We start from the raw sequence: 21,592 nt of genomic DNA on the forward strand, positions 1-21,592 counted from the left end.
TGTGATGTTGCAACTGGTTGGTCATACGCTTACACACATCAATGGAGGTCTAAGGGGAGAGGAGCGGCTCCCAAAATTAGGCCTACTCACCCAGCCCTACCCAATCAGTAGTGAAGGTGTTAAACCGTTCCTGTTTGTAAATCAAACACTGTGGAGCCCTGTGCTGCTCTCTGAGAAATGAGCTGCAAAACTGGCGGGGAAGGGACTAGCCTAGCTTGAGTGTCCAGCAGAGTCAGGTGCAAATTGCAAGAGAAATAAATGGTGAATAGAAAAGTCAATTTCTAAAACTCAGCCTGAATATACTCAATTGTTAATAGCACTAGGGGGAACAAACACATTTTTGGTGTGATTTATACTTTCATCTTGGTTGTGCTTGGAGTGGACACATTTTTTAAAGAGTTTCACCTGGCATCCAAGCAAGCAGCCACTCGGAATGATTACTTCATATAAGACTGGCTTCCTTTTTATCCCCCCTCCACAATTGTGCCTACTGATGTGTAGAACAGAGGCCCCTTTCCCCTCACCCTATGCTTTCTCTTCTCTTTCATGATATCCTTGGTGTCCTGCAGCATCTTCTCCTTCCAAAGATCAAAGAAGTACGAAGGGTCTGTGTAGAATTTGAGTGCCTCTTTCCCATCGTCCCTGGGATAGAAATGAAGACAAGTAGCTGTCAGTAGACAGATGAGCTCCCAAGCAAATCCAATATTCCAAATACCTACCAGTTAGCAGTTTTTACACTGAGGAATCAAGAAGTCATTCAAATTGACTGCATATTTCCTCTTACACACCAGCATTCCAGTGCCCCCAGAATGGCAGCTCTTTATTTATCTGGCTTTTTAAGAAACTTAGCCTTACTTTCAATTCCTGGTAGAGGAATTTGCATGGTCAGGGCAAGAACAGGCTAGAGCAGCAGGGATCCTGATTATTTCTAATGATCTGCATGGCTACAGACATCTCCCTGAGGATTAACCTGATATCCTGGCACATCAGAGGGGATTTCTGCCATTGGTTCCCCTTCCTCCACCAATTCCCCAGGACTCTCCAGGAACCATTAGCGGCTTCCCACCCACCTGAAGCCTGTACATGTATGTGCAGGCACACATGTGTACATTATGTATAGATACACATATACATGAAAGTGTTTATGTATGCAGCTGTTATTGCTCTGTAAAAACAGGTCACCATAGCAATCCACCTTCCTGCTCCCTTCTAGAATAGTTCAGTACCCCCACCGTACCCCCAACCGCAAGGGGGCCCCAGTGAGAACAGATGGCCAGTTGTTTTATGATGAGATTTAATTACCATCTTTTAGTGGCGGTGAGAGAAGTAACCAAGAGAGCTACTGAGTGTCCATGTAAGGGTTACCTACCAGACTTGATAGTCCTGGTTGGAATCCCGCACTTTGGCATGACTAAGTCTCTCTCTCTTTCCAGAAAGCATGCGCTAGGGGTGGACATTTATTAGAAAGGCAATTCTATTCCCTGGCCTGTCATGACACACAGAAAGCATTTCCGAATCAAACACTAATGACTTTTATATTAAATCTTGTTTTGAGTTAGCTACACCACTGCTCATTTCTGTTAAGCCAAATCCAGATAACTGAGAGGAGAATGATAAAAAGGAAAATATCATTAACTGAAAAATAAACTTCGTCTTAATATCATTTGTTTATCCTATTCTACCACACAAGCCCCATGTCATATGTCACACTCCCTTCAGTATCAGGTGTACACTCCCTTCTTGCCCTGAAACCTCTCTGCCCAAATCCAACTTGATAAATAATGGAGGCTACAGAGTCAAAACTCTGTCCTGCTCTGCTAGCTAGCCCTTTTGAAAGCCAAGGTATAAACATAATTTTACATAATAATAACACAGGATAGACGCTATGGGGTAGATGCTGTGTACTTTTATCCGTGTGAATAGCTACCACGCTCCTATTTCCAGGCTCCCTGGATCAGGTGGGTGTCCTTGAGTTCTGCACACACACACATCCTACTTTGCAGTATACCTATGTCTCGCAGAAGACATCTGCCTCCAGCTATCTGTAATTACTTTTTACCTGTTCCAAAGATATTTATGGATACAAGCAAGATAAATATTCACTTTCTGCCCCTGCTCAGTGGTTTTCTGCAGGATGATCGTACTACAGACCCCTGGAGGGGGAGGGGCTTTAAGCTGTCTATCTCAAGTTTAGCTGCAGCAGTACAGGTCCTAGCAGAGGAGAATGTCAAAAGGATGTTCTAAACAAAGTGAGCGACACTCATCTGGAAGAACGCCAATTATTCCTTAAGCTTTGGAAGGACCCTGAGGGCCCGGAGTAGCCAGTCCACAAAGCTAGCTCTACTAACACACCCGAACATCTGGTAATCTAGTGGTTTCAGAGTAAGTGGGAGCCTTGCTCGAATGCTGCCCCTGGGATGCAAGCTCTAGGACTGCTTTGTAACAAAGTCCTTTTGGTTCTGTAATAACTAAATTCCTTGGATAGAATCCAGGATGGACCTGGCTTATACCAAATTAAACTCTGCAGCATGCAATGCTAGAGCAAACTTTCAATATGTATTATATTTACTATGAATTTCAGAGACCAAACAATACTAAGTGACAAGTGTTCATGTGGTAAACATAGCTGCCGCCACCACAAACAACTCTGGGGAAGGTAGTAAGCTTCTGGACACAATCCTCCGATGCAAACATCTTTAACTAAAAGGCCAATCTAGTGTTGTTAACCACAGGTCAACAAAGGGAAGAACTAGCCAAGTTACCTGTAAGGGGTCAGATTGTTTAGAGGTGGAGGAGTATCACAGGTGTTGTATGTTTCCAAGACAGGTACTGGGAGAGAGTTTCTGTCAAAAAGCTTCTGGTCTTGAATAGTAGAGCTTCTAAAGGCCTTCCGGGTGTTGATTCCTTGCAGTGACACTGAGAGAAGATGGAAGGCAGGAGAAAATGGACGACAGGCTATCTGAGCAAACACTGAGTCACACCAGTCTGAGAGGCCTCAGCTGCTGCGTTTCTTGGCTGCGGCTGTCTGCAGCCAGGGTTTTTTCTCCCCCTCTGGGGAAGCCCCACAAGGCTGTCAGCAGCCCAGCCATTTCACGACTGAACAAAATGAGGCAACACAAAGGTTTACTATGTGGCCAGATCTAGCAGGCCTCTCCTTAGGAGGAATGAATCTTCCAAGTACTTTTATGGTAACAAAATACGATTGGGGGAAGGGGGATCTGAGCAAGAACTGGGGGAATGGGAGAAAGGGAGCATGTGGGGGTGTGGTAGAGCTAAAAAGGTTTCTTTACACCACCCGGGCTTGTGTCATTTCAAAGCAGAACTCCATAGGTCTCTGTGATTTTTTCCCCTCACTTTTTTATAAATCCGGAGAAAAAAATCCTAAGAAACTGCTCAGCAAAGCCTGCAAATGCTGAGCTCAGCTTCCTTACCTTCTTCTTCCTTGGGATCCAGCTGAGTGACTTTAACTTGTAGGCGGTCGACCCTCTCAGCAAGGGAACTTACCCGAGAGGCAAAGGTATTTGCCTGAGTAAAGAGCTCTCCAACAATGTCCTCTGCATATTTACCTGACAGAGCAAAGAAACCAAGTCACTAGAGCATAAGAATGACATAAATGATTAGAAAAACTTGCTCCTAAGGATCTTATTCCCCACCTCCCCAACACAAACCCACCCACCTCCAGGACAGTTTGGGTTATATGCAGATGCTTGCTCTTGGAGATGAAGATGCGCCCTCCATAGCCTGAGCAGTCTGCATTTGTCCTCTAATAGTCTTCTTGGCAAACTCTGAATGGTCACGAACTCAATGCAGGCTGAATAATATCAAAAGGTGCAATACAAAAAACTAATCCTGGAAGAGTAGACAATACGTCTACACATTTGCCTATAGCCCTTCACCCCTTGCTGCTCTGTAAAAGCACCTTGTAAAATGGTTCTTGAAAACAGAATGGGAGTTACAAGGACCTTGTAGGTGTCTACAATTTACATGAAAAATAAAAAATTACATCCTCAATGGAACCTTCGAAGTACATTCAATAACCATGATGAGTTGTGGTATCTTTGAGGGGCCTTGAATTTATCAACAACTCAAAACAGAGAGTTAAAACTTCTTCTAAGAGGTGAAAAGGTTATTTTATGTTCTATAACCTATAACTCTGGAAGTCTTTGCTTTAGGTTATAGTCCTTCAAATCTACATCTGAGGGAACAAGTGAAAAGCTGAAATTTTCAAGCCCTGCCTGAAAACCAACATACCAGTGGTCTCTTTCCACAGTATCTTATTTTTTAGAAAAAGAAAAGAGTTCCGTACTTTCAACCCTGGAATGCAATGAGAATTTGCAGCCAAAGAAACCTACCAGCAATTTGACACTACCTCCATATTGTCATTCCAAGCCACAAAGCACATTCTTGCTAGGAATGAAAAGCAGCATACGTGAATAAATATACTGAGTTTCTTACTTGCAAGGTTAAGGTAGGCAAAGGTGATGGTGCCCAACCAAAAAAACTACTGAGAACTATTTTAAGTAAGCTCTGACTTTTAGCTTTTAAACTTTGTGCTTAGTCCACACTTGAGGGGGAAAATATTAGTTGAAAGGCCAAAACTGCACCTTCATGGTGAACTGCAGCTCACCTTCCCAGTGTAACCTGGAGAGTAAGGATAAGACCAATCAACAGCATATTTTGAATTGCTGGTAAATTTAGTCAATAAGGAGTTTCTAATCAAGGAAAGAACAAGTTTTTGCATACTGAACGATCTTGTGATTTAAACAACCATGGGAAGCTCCTGGGTTCAAAGACACAAACTGGCTAACAAAGCTGCATTTCTGTTCTGCAGGCTGATGATGTTATCTGATCCCTGTCCATAATACAGCTAAGTTCCTATAAAAACCACACAGCATCATGTTCATTCAGGTAATAGAAAACTGTGATTGGAAAGCTAAAGCAGATAAACATACATTACTTATGAAAAATAAACCAGGCTCAAAAATATCTGTTAACCAGGGCACCTGGCTGGTTCAGTTGGTAGATAGAGCATGTGACTTTTGATCTTGGGGTCGTGAGTCTGAGCCCACAATGGGCTTAGGGATTACTAAGAAAAAAAAAAAAATCTGTTAACTGACTAGCTATTCTGGAGGAAAAGAAAACCCCAAAGCAACCCATCCTTAAGGCACCAAGAATACCCAGGGTTTCCTGCTCCTTGGTGAAGGGGGTAGTGGTAGTGTGAGTAATGGCTGAATGTGAAAGCAATTTTCAAGATAAATCTTACCTCCAACATATAAACATGTAAACACTGAGAATGCTATCTGAAGATGGAGGGAGGTGGTGTGAAGGTTTCCCCACATCATCACATCAGGCCCACCTTGGGTCTATACATGGAAGTCGCAGCAGACTTCAATCAGAAAAATCTGGAGTTAATCTCAGTTCTTTCTATTTATACCTACATACTCTTCAGCAAGTCACAATATCTCAGCCTCAATTTCCTCATCTGTAAAATGAGGGTAACTGTATCAACCTTACCAAACTGCCATAGAATTAAATGGGCTAAAAATGTTAGGTTGTTACAATGAAACTGCCCAACCACATCAGATGACTTTCAAGACTATAATTATCTAAATATGCCGTTTTACAGGAAATTTAAGATATAATTCCAGTCAGTAATATGATAGTTCCTATTCTTCGGGTACTAAATATTACCCCAATCTCTGAAAATAGGAGTGTGACACACTTATATAAGGAGAAAGCTAAAATACCTTGTTCAGAGTTAAATTTCATTCATTCAGATTACAAAAACAGATCCACTATCACATCAGGACATTCACAACAGTTACCAACCATATTTTTGCAAGAGATTCCAAGCAGTCTTCAATTCCCCCCCCCCCTTAGCAGAACTGTTCAAATGGAATCTTAGGCAGACATGAACAGGTTAAATCTGATTTTTACAAATATGGCACTGCTTTTGCTTGAGGTCTAAGAGTCTTGGAGTAGTCCCCCAGTGGCATGGCCCCTCTACACTCCGAAAACCCAATATCACAGCATGATTTCTTAATTTACCCAAGTGAGGATTCCATTCTACCAGGTGGTCAGGATACTGACTCAAAAGTGCAGGCTGGCTGGCTGTGCCTGTATTTCCTAAGATACGGCAACCTAATATGTGAAATGCCAATCTCCCTGCACTGAGGGAAAATAAAAACTCTGGATATGCGATCACGGAGCAATCCAAGACTGTGGAATTTTTAGTTTTGTGCTTTATCCATTCCATAATCAGATTGTGCCTACCAGACCAAGCACTTCTGGCTGTAGTACATGAGGCCATGAGGCCAAGGTCATGAATATGAAGCACATATGAGCCTATTCCTGCCCCACTGTCTGCAAGATGAAATTCCAGTCATCGTTCAAGGCCTGATTCAAATCTAGTCTCCTCTGTGAAGCATTCCCTAACTCTCCCTATACTCCCACACCATGCACTGACTCCCCACAGGAGTATTACCTCCTTCCCTGTATTTTCTATGCACCAACAGCATGGAATGGTGGCGAGAATATAGGCATGAATCATTCAACAAACATTTACTGAGCTTCTATTGGGTGCCAGATACTACGCAGGATAAACACTGGGGTTTAAGAACAAACAAGACATGATTTCTGCCATCAGAGAACTTTTAATTTAGTATAAGAGATACAGATAATTTTCAATATAATGTGGTAGGTAATAATTACAGGCATGTAATAGGAGCTCAGAGAAGCACTTAGTCCAGCCTGGAGGAGGAGGTCCTTGAGCTAGGCCTTGAAGATCAACTACAAGGATGGTGAGGTTTCTCCAGGCAGGAGAAACAATAGCAAGGGCACCGCACGAGAGACTACCCCCCACCCCACTCTCTGCCTACTTGTGCTGTCAAATAAATAAATAAAATCTTTTAAAAAAAGAAAAAGAAAAAGAAAAATGATTAGAAAGGAAGGCAAGTCTTGAAAAGTCTCGAATGCAAGACCAAGAAACTTATACAATCCCACAGTGAGGAACAGGGGAGATTTTTAACATTTGTACATTTATTTGTTTGTTTGTTTATTAAAAGGATCTGGAATCTTTTTTTTTTTTTTTTTAAGATTTTATTTATTTATTTGACAGAGAAAGACAGTGAGAGTGGGAATACAAGCAGGGGGATTGGGAGAGGGAGAAGCAGGCTTTCCACTGACCAGGGAGCCCGACATGGGGCTCCATCCCAGGACCCTGGGATCATGACCTGAGCTGAAGGCAGTCGCTTAATGACTGAGGCACCCAGGCGCCCCTGTACTCTTACTTAAAAACACTTTTTAAGGGCGCCTGGGTGGCTCAGTGGCTTAAACCTCTGCCTTTGGCTCAGGTCATGATCTCAGGATCCTGGGATCAAGTCCCTCGCTGGGCTCTCTGCTCAGCAGGGAGCCTGCTTCTCCCTCTCTCTCTGCCTGCCTCTCTTCCTACTTGTAATCTCTGTCTGTCAAATAAATAATCAAAAATCTTAAAAAAATAAAAACACTTTTTAGGGACACCTAGGTGGCTCAGCTGGTTAAGCCGCTGCCTTCAGCCCAGGCCGTGATCCCGGGGTCCCGGGATGGAGTCCCACATTGAGCTCCTTCTCAGCGGGGAGCCTGCTTTTCCCTCCGCCTGCAGCTCCCTGCTGTGGCTTGCTGGCAGTGTGCGTGCAGTCTCTCTCTGACAAATAAACAAACTCTTTTAAAAAGTAAGTAAAGGGGGGCGCCTGGGTGGCGCAGTCTGTTAAGCCTCTGACTTTGGCTCAGGTCATGATCTCAGGGTCCTGGGATCGAGCCCCGGGTCTGGCTCCCTGCTCGGCGGGAAGTCTGTTTCTCCCTATCCCTCTGTTCCTCCTCCTGCTCATTCTTTCTCTCTCTCAAACACATAAATCTTAAAATAAATAAATTAATTAAAAAAAAATTTAAAAAGTAAGTAAAGGGGCGCCTGGGTGGCTCAGTGGGTTGGAACCTCTGCTTTCGGCTCAGGTCATGAACCCAGGGTCCTGGGATCGAGCCCCACATCGGGCTCTCTGCTCCGTGGGGAGCCTGCTTCCTCCTCTCTCTCTGCCTGCCTCTCTGTCTACTTGTGATCTCTGTCAAATAAATAAATAAAATCTTAAAAAAAAAAAAAAGAGTCTCTAAAAAGTAAGTAAATAAATAAGTAATTTTTAAAAAAAGGGCGCCTGGGTGGCTCAGTGGGTTAAAACCTCTGCCTTTGGCTCAGGTCATGATCCCAGGGTCCTGGGATTGAGTTCCGAATTGGGCTCTCTGCTAGGCAGGGAGCCTGCTTCTCCCTCTCTCTCTGCCTGCCTCTCTGCCTACTTGTGATCTCTGTCAAATAAATAAATAAAATCTTTTAAAAAACAAAAACAAAAACAAAAAACACTTTTTAAGGGCACTTGAGTGGCTTGGTTGGGTATTTGCTTTTAGCTCAGGTCATGATCTTAGGGTCCTGGGATGGAACCCCCACGTCAGGTTCCTTGTTCAATAGGAAGCCTGCTGCTCCCTCTCTCTCTGCTCCTCCCCTCCTCCCTGCTTGTGTTCTCTTTACTCTGTCTCTCAAATAAATAAACAAAATCTTAAAAAAAACCCACATACACTTTTTAAATTGCAAACGTTAACAGTCTTAATTTTCAAAAATTCAAACAATTCAGAATTATAAAAGTAAAAAGTGAGATTTGTGTTTTAAGCAGACCACTCTGGCAGGGATATAGGCTTAAGATTTACAAGATTTTTAGGTTTATAGATTTAGGAGGGTTGATCAGAGAAAGGGAAGCCAAAGGGAGGATAAGGCAATCGTTCAGGTAAAAGTCAACAGAGGTCTGAACCAGGGCAGTGTTGGCAGAGACAGAGAGTACAGGACAGAGCTGAGAAAGTCTTTGGAAGTCTGACTTTACCTCTTACTGGCTGCTGTCTCTCTAGGCAAGTCACCTTTTCTTTTCTTTCTTTCTTTTTTTTTTTTTAAAAGATTTTATTTATTTGTTTGACAGACAGAGATCACAAGTAGGCAGAGAGGCAGGCAGAGAGGAAGGGAGAAGCAGGCTCCCCGCTGAGCAGAGAGCCCGATGCGGGGCTCGATCCCAGGACCCTGGGATCATGACCCGAGCTGAAGGCAGAGGCCTTAACCCACTGAGCCACCCAGGCGCCCCTCACCTTACTTTTCTGAGCCTTCATTTCTTCACCTGAAAAATGGGAATACCACCACCTACCCTCAAAGGATCACCCAGGGGAATTACTTGACATCTATGTCAATATCCTACTAAAACTTGGTGTAAAGTAGGCAATCAACAAATATGAGTTCCCCTCTCACCCTCTCCCTGTAAGAATTATTCATTTCTGTCTCCTCTGGTAGATTATGAACTCCTGGAAGGCGGAGACCATTTCTTATTATTGCTGTATTCCCTCAGCATTTGGCACATAAAATATGTTCAATACATATTTACTGGATGAATAAAGGGTCACTTAGTGCCACAACATGAGGAAATCTTGTTTCCATAGGCACAAACCAACCCTGGCCCTCAGACTGGCTTCCTCCAGACAGGAGTGGTCTGATCACAAGTGAGAGAGTGAGCAATGACATCCATCAACACTACCCTTGAAAAACACCTGAGAGAGAGCGTAACTCCTGCTGAGTGAGAGTAAGAAGCATCATTAGCTAGATGTCCTTTGTCCTATGGAGAAGGAACCAGTGTGTGATTGACTTCCACCCATTTGGCCTTCTCAGGGTGACAGAAGCAGAAATGATGCTTTTAAGAAGCAGTGAGGCTCTCTGCCACCTTCACGTGCTTCCTCGTCAGCTGCACTGCTGTCAGTGTTCCTTTGTGTAAGACAGGCACTGGCAGGGTTTCATTTCTTCCTGACACCCCATCCAAGTTTCCCTAAGCCCTGGATCAAGTGAGCTAGGTAAAGGCTTAGGAATCTCAGACCCCATACATCATATGGTCACAGAGCTCTGTCTCCTCGGGGCCCTATTTTAAAGGAAGGCCTGATACTATCTGGGGGAAGGCAGGCTTTCCTGATGTCCCACTGCCTTCACTAAGGACAGTGATGCGATAGGAAGGGTGAGTGTCTGAAATAATTCATACCAAGATGCCTTTGCTAAGAAAGATCACTAAAATGGCAATTTGATGGACGTTCTTATGGGAGCTGGAGTGGCACTAGACAAATGCAGAGCCTATCCAAGCATCGGCCCTTCCCATACCTCAGCTTCAAACAAAATCAGCTTGATTCAGAGTGAAATCCAAACCCATGCATATACCCCACCCAAGGCAATCTCATTCATTCTTGCCAATTTAAAAAAAAAAAAAAATCATTGAGCTGGCTTTCCCTCAGCTCCAAAACAGATTGGGCTAAACCCCATCTTCCTCCTAGAGAAGAATGGCTCCAGCTACACTTTGTGTCACTGTGTGTAAACGCAGCTTGCAAAACTCCCAATACCCCAGAGACTGCAAAAGTAATTTGTACCCTGAACTTGGACCTGAGGGCTTGCAGCACAATTAAATGTGTACCAGGGTAGACAAGTCGGCTAGAATCTGAGTATGTTTGCTTTACTCCTCTTTGGGAAGAAAAGTTGGGGGGAGGGGGGTGTCGGAGAGATAAAGACTACTGGCACATTTGAGGCTTCATCGAAGTCAGCTACATCGAACAGCTCGTGCAATTACAGGCACATTCCCCAACCAAGATACTGCTCTGTGAACCTCCCACTTTACACACAGAGAATTCTGCTCTGTCATTCCATCTGCAGTTTCTGCTGCAGCCCTTCTTGCTACCCTTCCCACAGATTTCTTTTGAAGCAGGTGGAGGGGGAGGTGGAGGGAACCTAGAGGGTGGAAGTAGATGAAGAAAGGGTTGAGGGGAAGAATCTGTACCAAAAAGGAACCTCTCTTTCAGGAAGGGGGGGGAGGATACATTTTCGCATTACCTAGGAAAGGCAGATGGGGGAGAAACAGGAACACTGGAGGAGAAGGAAACTAAATAAAGAGCACCAACGACCCCTGAGGGCAAAGCACAGGCTCTCTGCGGCACTCACTCAGGCTGCCCAGCTGTCGGATGACATTTGCCAGGGTGATGTTGGTCACGCATTCCAGCTCGCTTCTAACGCTAGGCAACGTCTGACGGCACAGGTGCCTTGGCTCGATGTTCCTTGTTACTAACGGCATGGTGGACCTGCTTCAGGCAATGCTCTGAATGATGGAAAAACAACCTAAAAAAGAAATAACAGGAAAGTATTACTCAACCACAAATTCCAGGCACACTAGGGCTGTGTCAGTCTTTCTTTTTTTTTTTCCTTTTGTCTTGCTCTGATCTAAAACAGCTTTTAAAAAATCTTTTCTCCCCCATCATTTTTTTTTCTTTTTTAAGCCCCCACCCTGTTCCCTTCAATCTTTAAGATTTGCTATTAGAAGGCATGCTGGATACGTTTAGAAATTCTGAACTGGTGACTGCTGGCTGAGTTACACCGGGAGCATAAAAACCTAAAAACCTTAAAATAACAACTGCGCTCCAACCAACAAGAGTCTCCCGAGGCAAAGAGGCATGGTGAGAAAACAGTCCATTCAGCAGGCTCTGAATGGTCTGGACGGATCCCATCCTTGGTGTGTCCATAATCAGCACAGATCAGATTCCAGATGATCAATTACAAGGATCAAAAAAGAGCTCCTGTCATCCGATAATCTCCACAATGGAATTAAGCTGCCAATACTGATTCCACTGATCTACATCAGGACGTAACTTCTCCAGTTCTTCCCTGATAGATGACTGTTAATGTACAACTACACACTAGCTGCCAGTGTCTATTAACACTACTAAAGTTTCGTCTGTACATTGACAGAATTAAAGAATATCAAGGAAAATTTTACATGTTCAATATGTCAAACATGATGCTGAGCAAACTGTTCTATAAGATTCCCCAGTCCTTTCTCTTCTACCCAACAGCTCCCTTTCTCTCTCTCTCTCTCTCTCACATCCAGTTCAACACACCTGGGCCAAAAGGCTCTTGAGACAGCAGGAAGTGTCTGGAGCAGATCCGGAAACCTTCCGGTTACCGTTTCTTATCCTGTCAGCTGAGCCCCTTTCCCTAGGAAATCCCCCACCACTTCAGGTTCATGCTGAGCTATTGTTTTAGAATTAGATTACCAAATTCCTAGCTTTACAAGGATAGGAGGAGGTTTTAGTCTCAACAAAACGGGTACTGACTACAGCCAAAGGCACACTGGGCTGGCAGGTCCTATTTCTGTATCTTGTGAAACTAAAGAAATGTACAACAACCTAATGGTTTTCATGCTAGGGAAAATGCCAATTCACTTCAAATGAAAAGGTAAAGCATAAAGGTAACATACCCACATCCCCCAAACCGCAAACTCCTCCCTCCCTCTCTTTCTCTATATACATTTTAGAACAAGCAAAGCAGAGGTTTACTTACATCAAATCTTAAAACACCAGCTCATCACCAAAAAAAAGTTGATTGTGAATAGAAAATGCTTAAACCAAGCTAAATATCATAGATCTTAAAAGTGAACCAACATATTGTCTGACCAAAAGGAAAAAAAAAAAGCCCTTCAGGCTCAAAGGGGGAGTAGAACCCTTTGGAACAGACTGCTCCTTGTTATGGACATTCTGATCTACTAAGAGTAAAAATAAAACAGGAAGCCAGCAGCTTGGGGAACAAGATTTCCTGTCACCAACAGCAACAGCCCAAGAACCAAGAGAATCAGCTGTTTGCTCATAACTTTGAACCTCCCTTTAATAGTCACTGTGTGGCAGCTGTGCCTATCTTTGGGGTGCAGAGGTGTTTCCTGAATATTTGTCTACTGTCTAAGGAAATAATTTTCATTCCGTTCCTCTGCTAAGTTCCCCTTTGACTCAACAGGTTTTCTAATCCAAATTTTGGACTTTCCCTTCCAGTCTAACCTCTCTTTTACATGATGTAGAGGGTTATCAGGTACTAAGACGCAATCAATTAGTAACTCACTGGTGAAGAGCTTCTAACAAGAAAGGAGGCAGGAGGCTACAAACTGAACCTCACAGGGATCTGTACACCATCCTCTGGATGCTCTTAGACTCCCAAATTTCAAGCTTTCTGGAGGAACCAGAAATTCAATGGTGCAGCCAGAGAATGATTGAAAACAGTCACTGTAGCTCCCTCTATTAGCAATCATTTCAGTATTTGTTCCAGCTTCTCAGAGAACTAAAGAAGCCAGACCCCCTTGAAATTCTGTGTTGAACGTGGCCACTGACAAGACATTCCAGACGTTCTCACTGGACACTTAACAGAAACTGGATTCCAGATGGTCAGGTACATGTAGAACTGGGGGCCAGGCAGGGGGTGCTTCTAATACCTTGGTAGTTTAGCATTTATGCTTTCCCAAGGGCCTTGAGTAAGCAGATACAAATGGAGTCAACTCTATGTCATATGGGTGGGGAACCAAGTTTTCAATAGCAAGATGGTTTCCTCTTACAAAAAAAGCTAGCTGCCATTAGAAAAGTAAATCTGCTACAAAACAAAGCCACTTAGCAGCACCTGGGTGGCTCAGTCGCTTAGCTAGCGTCTGCCTCCAGCTCAGGTCATGATTCCCTCCCGAGTCCCCAAGATCTAGCCCCGCAGCTCCCTGCTCAGCAGAGTGTCTGCTTCTCCCTCTGCCCCTCACCCCACTCATGCTAGCTCTCTCTCTCAAATAAGGAAATAAAATCTTAAAAAAAAAAAAAAAAATAAAGCCATTTAGTATGTTTCAGAAACACCAAAGACAGACAAAACTGCCTGTTATATGGAATTACCTGAGTCACTGTTCATTTTCCTTTTGGATAATCAAAGTTAGTTATATTCAGCATAAGAAGTACAGAATTATGCTTGATCTGAAACACAACAGTAACTTGACCAAGGGGATTAAAAAAAAAAAAAAAAAGCCTACAATCCGGTGAAGATAAACTTAGAAAAAAACTTCTAAGACTCTTGACTCAATTCAGCTTCAAGTTGTGGAGCTGAAACATACTTGGGTTAGTACCCTGACTCTGACACCTTACTGGCTGTACAATCTTGGGCAATTTTCCTAGAGACATTAAGTAATTTAACACATATAAAATGCCCACTACAGGGCTAAGAGAAAAAAGGTAGTTATATATGTAGTTCCATGGGCCCTAGGGAAACCTTCCTATAAAATCAGTATGTTCATTCACAAATATTTTTTAAACACTTTTAACTATGGACATATACTATGTGGTAGAATGCAATAGTCACACAAATTTAAAGATGAAACCCTAAACTTTTATGACATTTAGTGTTTTTCTGTTTTGTTTTGTTTTTCCTCGAGGCTGCTCCCAGCCAGGCTTCTGGATCTCCTGAAGAACATACATTCTCTCCCCACTCTTTCACACTCAGTTCCTCATCTGATCCACAGAACAAAGAAAATGATTAGAGTGACTATTTTCTCAATTCTCCTCAAGACTATACATAACTAGCACCATTCCAGATGCATTGGAGAAAAAGTTAATACATTACATACAATGGATGCCTAATGGCATTAGGGTTTAATTCTCTCATGGAAATCCAGTTGAGAAAGGCTCCTCTATCATCAGTAGTCATTTAGTGGAAAACTTTTAGAGTACAGGGTGTTTAGAAACCACTGAATCAAGGAAGTGACATGGTCAAATTTGCATTTAGACAAATCATTCTAACAGAAGCAAAGATGTTATATTTGGGCAGGAGAAGGCTGGAGGTAAACAGATCAGTTAGGACTCTTCACAGGCTAAGAAAAAGACAATAGAAATGGAGAGGCCAACTACGGCTAGCAAATATGAATGGAGAAGCCAGTTTGCAGGGGTGAGTCTTTCAAGTCCTATTTGCTTTCTCCTGATACTCTGGAACACAGGTATATTCACAAAGTGATAAAACATATGTTTTTTTATTAAAAGTAGCATGAAAAGGGTAAATGCTAGTGCCAGTGACAGAAGAGAAAGTGAAGAAATCTAAGAAAGCAGTGGTTCTCAGCTGGAAAAAGAAATTTTGGATCCACAAAAGAGTGAATGACCTGGGGGCGCCTGGGTGGCTCAGTGGGTTAGGCCTCTGCCTTCGGCTCAGGTCATGATCAGGTCCTGGGACTGAGCCCTGCACTGGGCTCTCTGCTCAGCAGGGAGCCTGCTTCCCCCCCACCCCCGTCTCTCTGCCTGCCTGCCTACTTGTGATCTCTCTCTCTGTCAAATAAATAAATAAAATCTTTAAAAAAAAAAAAAGAGTGAATGACCTGTCTTCATAGTATCAATCAAGTTCTTTTTCAGTTCTATTTTACTTTGATTAGGGAAACTATATGCTGATATTTGCTAATTTGGGGGTCTGAGGTCTTACACCTTGGGAGATGTTACACAGGAAAGGAATTAGAACCATTGAGAAGATAAAAGTTACAGGGAAATAGATTTCAATTTAGTTAGTTCCTTTTAATTAGAGCTGTTCTATATTAGAATAGGTTTTCTTCAGAGGTTATGAGTTCCCAGTACAATCCCCTGGATGACCAGCTATCAAGAACGTTGGGGGAGATATTCCCAGATTGTAAGGTGCTGATGTTGAGAGGTCAGACTGGGTGACTTCTGCAATGCCTTCTAAACCAGAGATAATATAATTCTCACTCTGGGCTTCAGGTGCCTCATCAGCAAAATAAAGGGACTAAGTCAGATGATTTTTAAGAAGTTCTAAAATTCCTAGATTTGCTTCTACCTAAGTTGCCATAACTTCCTCACTGACCAACATCCAATATCCAACCTCCACTACATTTTGAACACAAGGCTAGAGGCAGGTCTAAGAAATGTAGAGAGGGATGGATTATAGCTATGAATCAAACCCTTCTCCAGATCTAGATCCATCTAGTTACTAGGACCTACAGGATACAGAATGGTCCAAAGGATGTTCCAGACAGAGTCCTGAGGTTAAGTTATTTACACCCTGGGAGGTTCCCAGACTGATCTGGGAGTTGGCTACCCAAGTAAGCCCAAAGGAAAAATTGGCTTTGGAATAGTTCCAGACATGCAGCCAGACTCAGCAGCAACCCCATCTTTACTCCTGGCTATTTTCAGCCTAAGGGACTTGAGAATGAGTCTGAGAACAAATAGAAGACTTTAGGCATCCCTCCCTAGCCATGGCCTGGCAGCATATGGACCAGTCTAGACTGTCAGTACCATAGTGGGATTCGAGCTTTGAAGTGGAAACTGGATGAGGTGTTCTCTCAGGTCTCTTCCACAGTAAGGTTCTACAAGTCTGTAAATTAGTAAGTTATCACGAAATATTTATATATCGTATGTGGTCAGTGTAAAGTCAAAAGGAGACTTTGAGATCTGCCCTACATTCTTACAACTCTGATCCCAACACCCTGAGGCTGAAGTGCAGTGAGGTGAGAAAGACTGAGAGGGAGGTAGAAGGTAACGAAGGAAGGCTACATGTGAGACAGGACACATTCATTTGTATCCCACTCTGAATTCCTGTCACCACCAGGACAGAAGACAGATGACTGCTCATTCTGGCAGTAATATTTATTACTAGCCGTTTATTATAAATAAATATATAATACTTCATTAACAGCCAAGATCACTGATAGCACCTGCAAATTTCTAAGGTTGCATCCAAAAGTAAGTATATCTGAGCTATAGCAATAACCATAACAACAGAAACGCTTCTCAAGGCAGTTCCTCTTTGAAACACTCCCCCTCCCCCAAAATGCTGATCAGCAGTAGCAGGGGATGCAAACATGTGGGGATGTTATATGTGTGGCAATTAGGACTTCTGCTTTCACTTCAGCATTTCCCACTGTTCTTTAGTTAACAGCACTTTGGATGGGGGAATATGAGAAGAGCTTTACTTTGTAGACCAGTTTCCTCTTTCAATAGACAAACTTCTTTATGTTAAAGAATATGCATTCCACAGGGGTTCAAAAATTTCAATTGAAAAGTCAATTTTATTTCAAAATGACAGACAACACACAGGCTTAATCTAAATCTGTCTACTAAAATGTTTAAAGAAGTATGAATTTACCGTTGCATACAGCAATCCTCACTACCATGCAGTAACCACAAGGAAAAATGCCTCATTATAGACTTAAGCACCCGCCCACTTCCTGCTGAAATACAGGGTGAGGCTGAACCTACAAATATAACTAGACTCCCTCCAAACACAAGGAATTACAAATCAGTTTAGGTCACTAGAGCAATGTCTAAAAGAGATAGCAAGACAGGAATGGAGCTCCTATAGTGGACAGAGAACCAAAAAAAGTTACTTGTGATCTAAAACCAGGAGAAATTTCCAATTTCCTAAAGTAATGACAATGGCTATGAACCTACATTCAATAAATCTAAGGCTCCTTCTTGTCTTGATTTGGTCTGGGGAAAGTGGCCCAGGAAACACGACTTCTGAATTCCAGTATTTTACTCCTTGAGCACACTGTACATCTATCAAGAACCATTCACACCTGGTAATTCCATAACTTTCTATTACCTTTTGGGGGCAATACCACCTTTTGTTCTTACCTTTATTACTGTTTAGGCTCTAATCATAGCTCTGCTCTTAAGCCTAAAACTGGGGGGATCACTTTTTTTTTTTCCTAGTATCAACTATTCCATAGAAGACTGCCTCTTAAATGGCCAAAATGAGGCTTTTTTTTTTTTTTTCAGTGTGATCGTTTGGTTGTCCAAAAGAAAATACATTTATTTTTTAAAAGATTTTATTTACTTATTAGACAGAGAGAGAGATTACAAGTAGGCAGAGAGGCAGGCAAAGAGAGAGGGGAAAGTAGGCTCCCCGCTGAGCAGAGAGCCCAGTGCAGGGCTTAATCCCAGAACCCTGAGACCATGACCCGAGCCAAAGGCAAAGGCCCAACCCCCTGAGCCACCCAGACGCCCCAGAAAATACACTTAAACAGTAGAGGAGGAAACCTGGATTCTAGTTCTTAATCTAATGATGACTGACTGGCAAATGGGGGGAAAATTTCAATTCATTCTTCTAGCTCAGCTTTGGGCTACACTAAAGAAATGCTCAAAAGATGTGTATTAAACTGAAATTTTGTTTGCAAAGTATTCTGGTCTCCAAAGAAAAGATTTACTCACATAAAATATTTCTTACATCTCTATCCCCACCTAGGTTCCCTGTTAACCTATCCACTTACAATATATAGGATCAACAATGTTATCACTGATGACTTTCAGTTATAAACACAAAGTTCATTTCACATTTCCAATCTAATGCCAATTTCTAGCAATACTCAATTCATCAAATTGCAATGGTCTGAAATACTCCAAACTATTCATCAAAATGGGCTTACTTTTACTGATTGAATACATATAAATTTTGAATGATTTTACTCAGAAATGGAGAAATCTTACCCCTGGTATTTGTGGGTACTCAAGTACCAGATTTCTTTCAGCTACAGCCATTAATTCAGCATTAAATTCACACAGGAGTTTAACTAACTAGAATTCAAATAAAAAATTGCAAAGAAAAAAAATTGCACATAAGTTTAACATGAAAAACAACTAAGCTGCTCTGAAAAACAAACACCCAACACACAAAACAAAACAAAGTATCAGGGTGCCTGGGTGGCTCAGTCCATTGGGCATCTGCCTTTGGCTCCGGTCATGATCCCAGGATCCTGGTATCGAGTCCCACATTGGGCTCCTTGCTCAGTGGGGACGCTGTTCTCCCTCTATCTCTGCTGCTCCCCCAGTTTGTGCTAGACCGTTCTCTCTCAAATAAATAAAATCTTTTAAAAAAAAAGTATCAAACCTCTACAATTCATTTAAAGCCAAGATTAGAAATATGCCAATAACTCACACAAGCCCCACTAAAGAATCCTACATTTCTAAGAGCTTCCTTTTTTATCTCCAATGACAGAATGATCTCAAGGGTGCCTGGATGACTCAGTAGGTTAGGTGTCTGCCTTTGGCTTGGGTCATGGTCCCAGGGTCCTGGGATTGAGCCCCATGTCAGGCTCCCTGCTTGGTGGAAAGCCTGCTTCTCCTTCTGCCTGCTGGTGCACACTCTCTTTCCCACAAATAAATAAAATCTTAAAAGAGAGAGAGAGAGATCAATCTCCAGTTAGTGGTCCCTAAAAATCTGAGGTAAGAGGATAGATACAAAATGCATTTCTCTTGGGACACCTGGGTGGTTCAGTCAGTTAAGCGACCAACTCTTGATTCCACTCAGGTCATGATCTCGGGGTTGTGAGATAGAACCCCGCATGGGGCTCAGCATGGAGTCTGCTTGAGATTTTCTCTCTCTCTCTCCCCTGCCCCTCCCCTTGCTTGTACAAATGGTCTTTCTCTCTCTCTCTAAAATAAATAAATAGGGCGCCTGGGTGGCTTAGTCATGAAGTGTCTGCCTTCGGCTCAGGGCATGATCCCAGGGTTCTGAGATCATGCCCTTCCTAGGGCTCCCTGCTCAGCAGGAAACAGGCTTCTCCCTCTCCCACTCCTCCTGCTTGTACTCTCTCTCTCACTGTGTCTCTCTCTGTCAAATAAATAAATAAAATCTTTTTTTTTAAGATTTTAAACTTTAGACTTCTGACCAAGTCAGCCAGGCACCCCTAACTCTTCATTGTAATCTCTATGGTGCCTCACTTCATATTTCAAGCTTCTCTCTGGGGTAACGGCTCCCTCTCTGGGATGGAAACGCCGAAAAAGAAACTGACTTTACATAACTGAGAAAGGCCAGGGGAAAAAAGGTTGCAGAGCAACAACAAAAAAGGGGATTCAGCAAAATGTTTTGCTGACAGCTCAGAGCAACATACAAACACACCGTGTGGTCATGGAGCAGGCAGAAGCAGCAGACCCAGATGGGACTGTTAATACACCAGCCTAAGTAAGAGAGAGATCTAGAAATCACAACCGCATCTGAGTACCAGGAGTGGAATTACGGAGCAAACTGCCATGCAATTCCATAACAACTGTTCTACTCTGCCAGCTGTAACAAGAATTCATTCCTGAAGAAGTGTCACACACTCACCCGTCACTAATGGCCAAGCCACCAGCAACTAAGATTTAGCAGCAAAGGGCAACTGTATATCTACTTCCTCTCACAAGGTCTGTTCACTCAAAAGATGGCATTTATAGGGAAAAGTCCTTGAGCAAAAGGAAAGTAAGTACCCATTCTTTTCTTTCTACCCTCAGTTTACTAGGCAGTCACCCAAACCCTCAAAACCTAATCAGCAGTAATGTAGAACAGCAAGAGTATGGACAGCACGACACAGAGGAACAGGTTTCAACTCACTATTCCAAATTTTAGCTTTGGGACCTTGGCAAGCAGTGAAATCTGTTTCCTAGTCTGTTATAGCATAATGATTCCTAGTTTGTAAGGTTGTTGTGAAGAAACATGAAATAATGCATATATAAAATGCTTAACACAGTGCACACCACAAAATAATAATAATAATAGTCATGGAGATGGGCATCTGGCTGCCTCAGTCGGTAGAGCATGTGACTCTTTATCTTGGGGCTGTGAGTTCAAACCCCATATTGGACATACAGCTTACTTTAAAAAAAAAAAAAAAAGCTGTAGTGATTGTTGTAGTAATAGTAACAGTAGTATAGTACTAGTTCTACATGTATTTAGCATTTAACCATGTGCAAGGCACTGTTCCAAATGTTTTATATGTGGTTCTCTCAACCATTAAACAAAACTATTAATAAATTTCAGGTTGTATTAATAGTTAATTATAGTACCCTTATCAATCAATGAATATTTATCAAGTAGACACTAAAAGACACAAAGAAGTATAAATCTGTCCCTTGACTCTATGAGTTTATAATTTAATTGAGAAGACAGATAAAACCACAGTTAAGTAACAATATAGCAAATAAACAGAAGTTCAGTTATCAAATGAATGATGTATTCAATGATGGCAACAGAAAGGATGAAAAGATCACTGTGAACTGAAGGGACTGTATGGACTTCCGGGAATAAAGATCTGGGCAGGATTTGGATATAACAAAGAGCAAAACCATTATCATGATGAATCCTGAGTAATGTACAGAACTGTTGAATTGCTATGCTATACACCTGAGACTAATATAACACTGTATGTTAACCATACTGGAATTAAAATTTAAAACTTAATTTAAAAAATAGATCTGGGGGGGCGCCTGGGTGGCTCAGTGGGTTAAAGCCTCTGCCTTCAGCTCGGGTCATGATCCCAGGGTCCTGGGATGGAGCCCCGCATCAGACTCTCTGCTCAGCAGGGAGCCTACTTCCTCCTCTCTCTCTGCCTGCCTCTCTGACTACTTGTGATCTCTGTCCGTCAAATAAATTAAAAAAATAAATAAAATCTTAAAAAAATAAAATCTTAAAAAAAATACATCTCAAACATTTAAAAAGTAGTAATAAAGAGGGAAGGTTTTCTAGCGGGGCGGGGGGGGTAATATAAGCAGAAGTCTTGAACTCTACCACTAAGAATTTATGGAAAGGTCACAATTCTAATGGGCTTGTTTTACCACACTTCTTCAAATCTAAGATGCCACTTTGATTGTGACATGTATGAGATGTGTTATGATTCAAAAGATGTTAAAATGTGGAGAAAACACACATCTCAGAATCAATGAAATATACTTTTTCTATATTATGAGAGGG

The 21,592-nt window shown here is 42.3% G+C and overlaps 1 protein-coding gene across 5 annotated transcripts in view; it reads right to left on the minus strand.

Annotated features, from left to right (window-relative positions):
* LOC111142836 (WAS protein family member 2) overlaps window positions 1-21,592 on the minus strand; it is a 79,475-nt gene that overhangs the window by 11,136 nt on the left and 46,747 nt on the right. For 4 of the 5 annotated variants that reach the window (XM_022496159.1, XM_022496161.1, XM_022496162.1 and 1 more), the window contains exons 2-5: window positions 11,030-11,203; window positions 3,432-3,566; window positions 2,763-2,916; window positions 525-642 (exon numbers count right to left, since the gene is read on the minus strand). In XM_022496159.1, coding sequence (XP_022351867.1) covers window positions 525-642; window positions 2,763-2,916; window positions 3,432-3,566; window positions 11,030-11,159 — 537 coding nt within the window. In that variant the 5' untranslated portion in view covers window positions 11,160-11,203. Of the gene's footprint in view, window positions 1-524; window positions 643-2,762; window positions 2,917-3,431; window positions 3,567-11,029; window positions 11,204-12,421; window positions 12,626-21,592 lie in introns of those variants that run through there. The other variant, XM_022496163.1, reaches the window with a different exon arrangement.

Source organism: Enhydra lutris, unplaced genomic scaffold, assembly GCF_002288905.1.
Source record: "Enhydra lutris kenyoni isolate GAN:26980312 unplaced genomic scaffold, ASM228890v2 scaffoldscaffold9, whole genome shotgun sequence".
Lineage (NCBI taxonomy): Eukaryota > Metazoa > Chordata > Mammalia > Carnivora > Mustelidae > Enhydra > Enhydra lutris.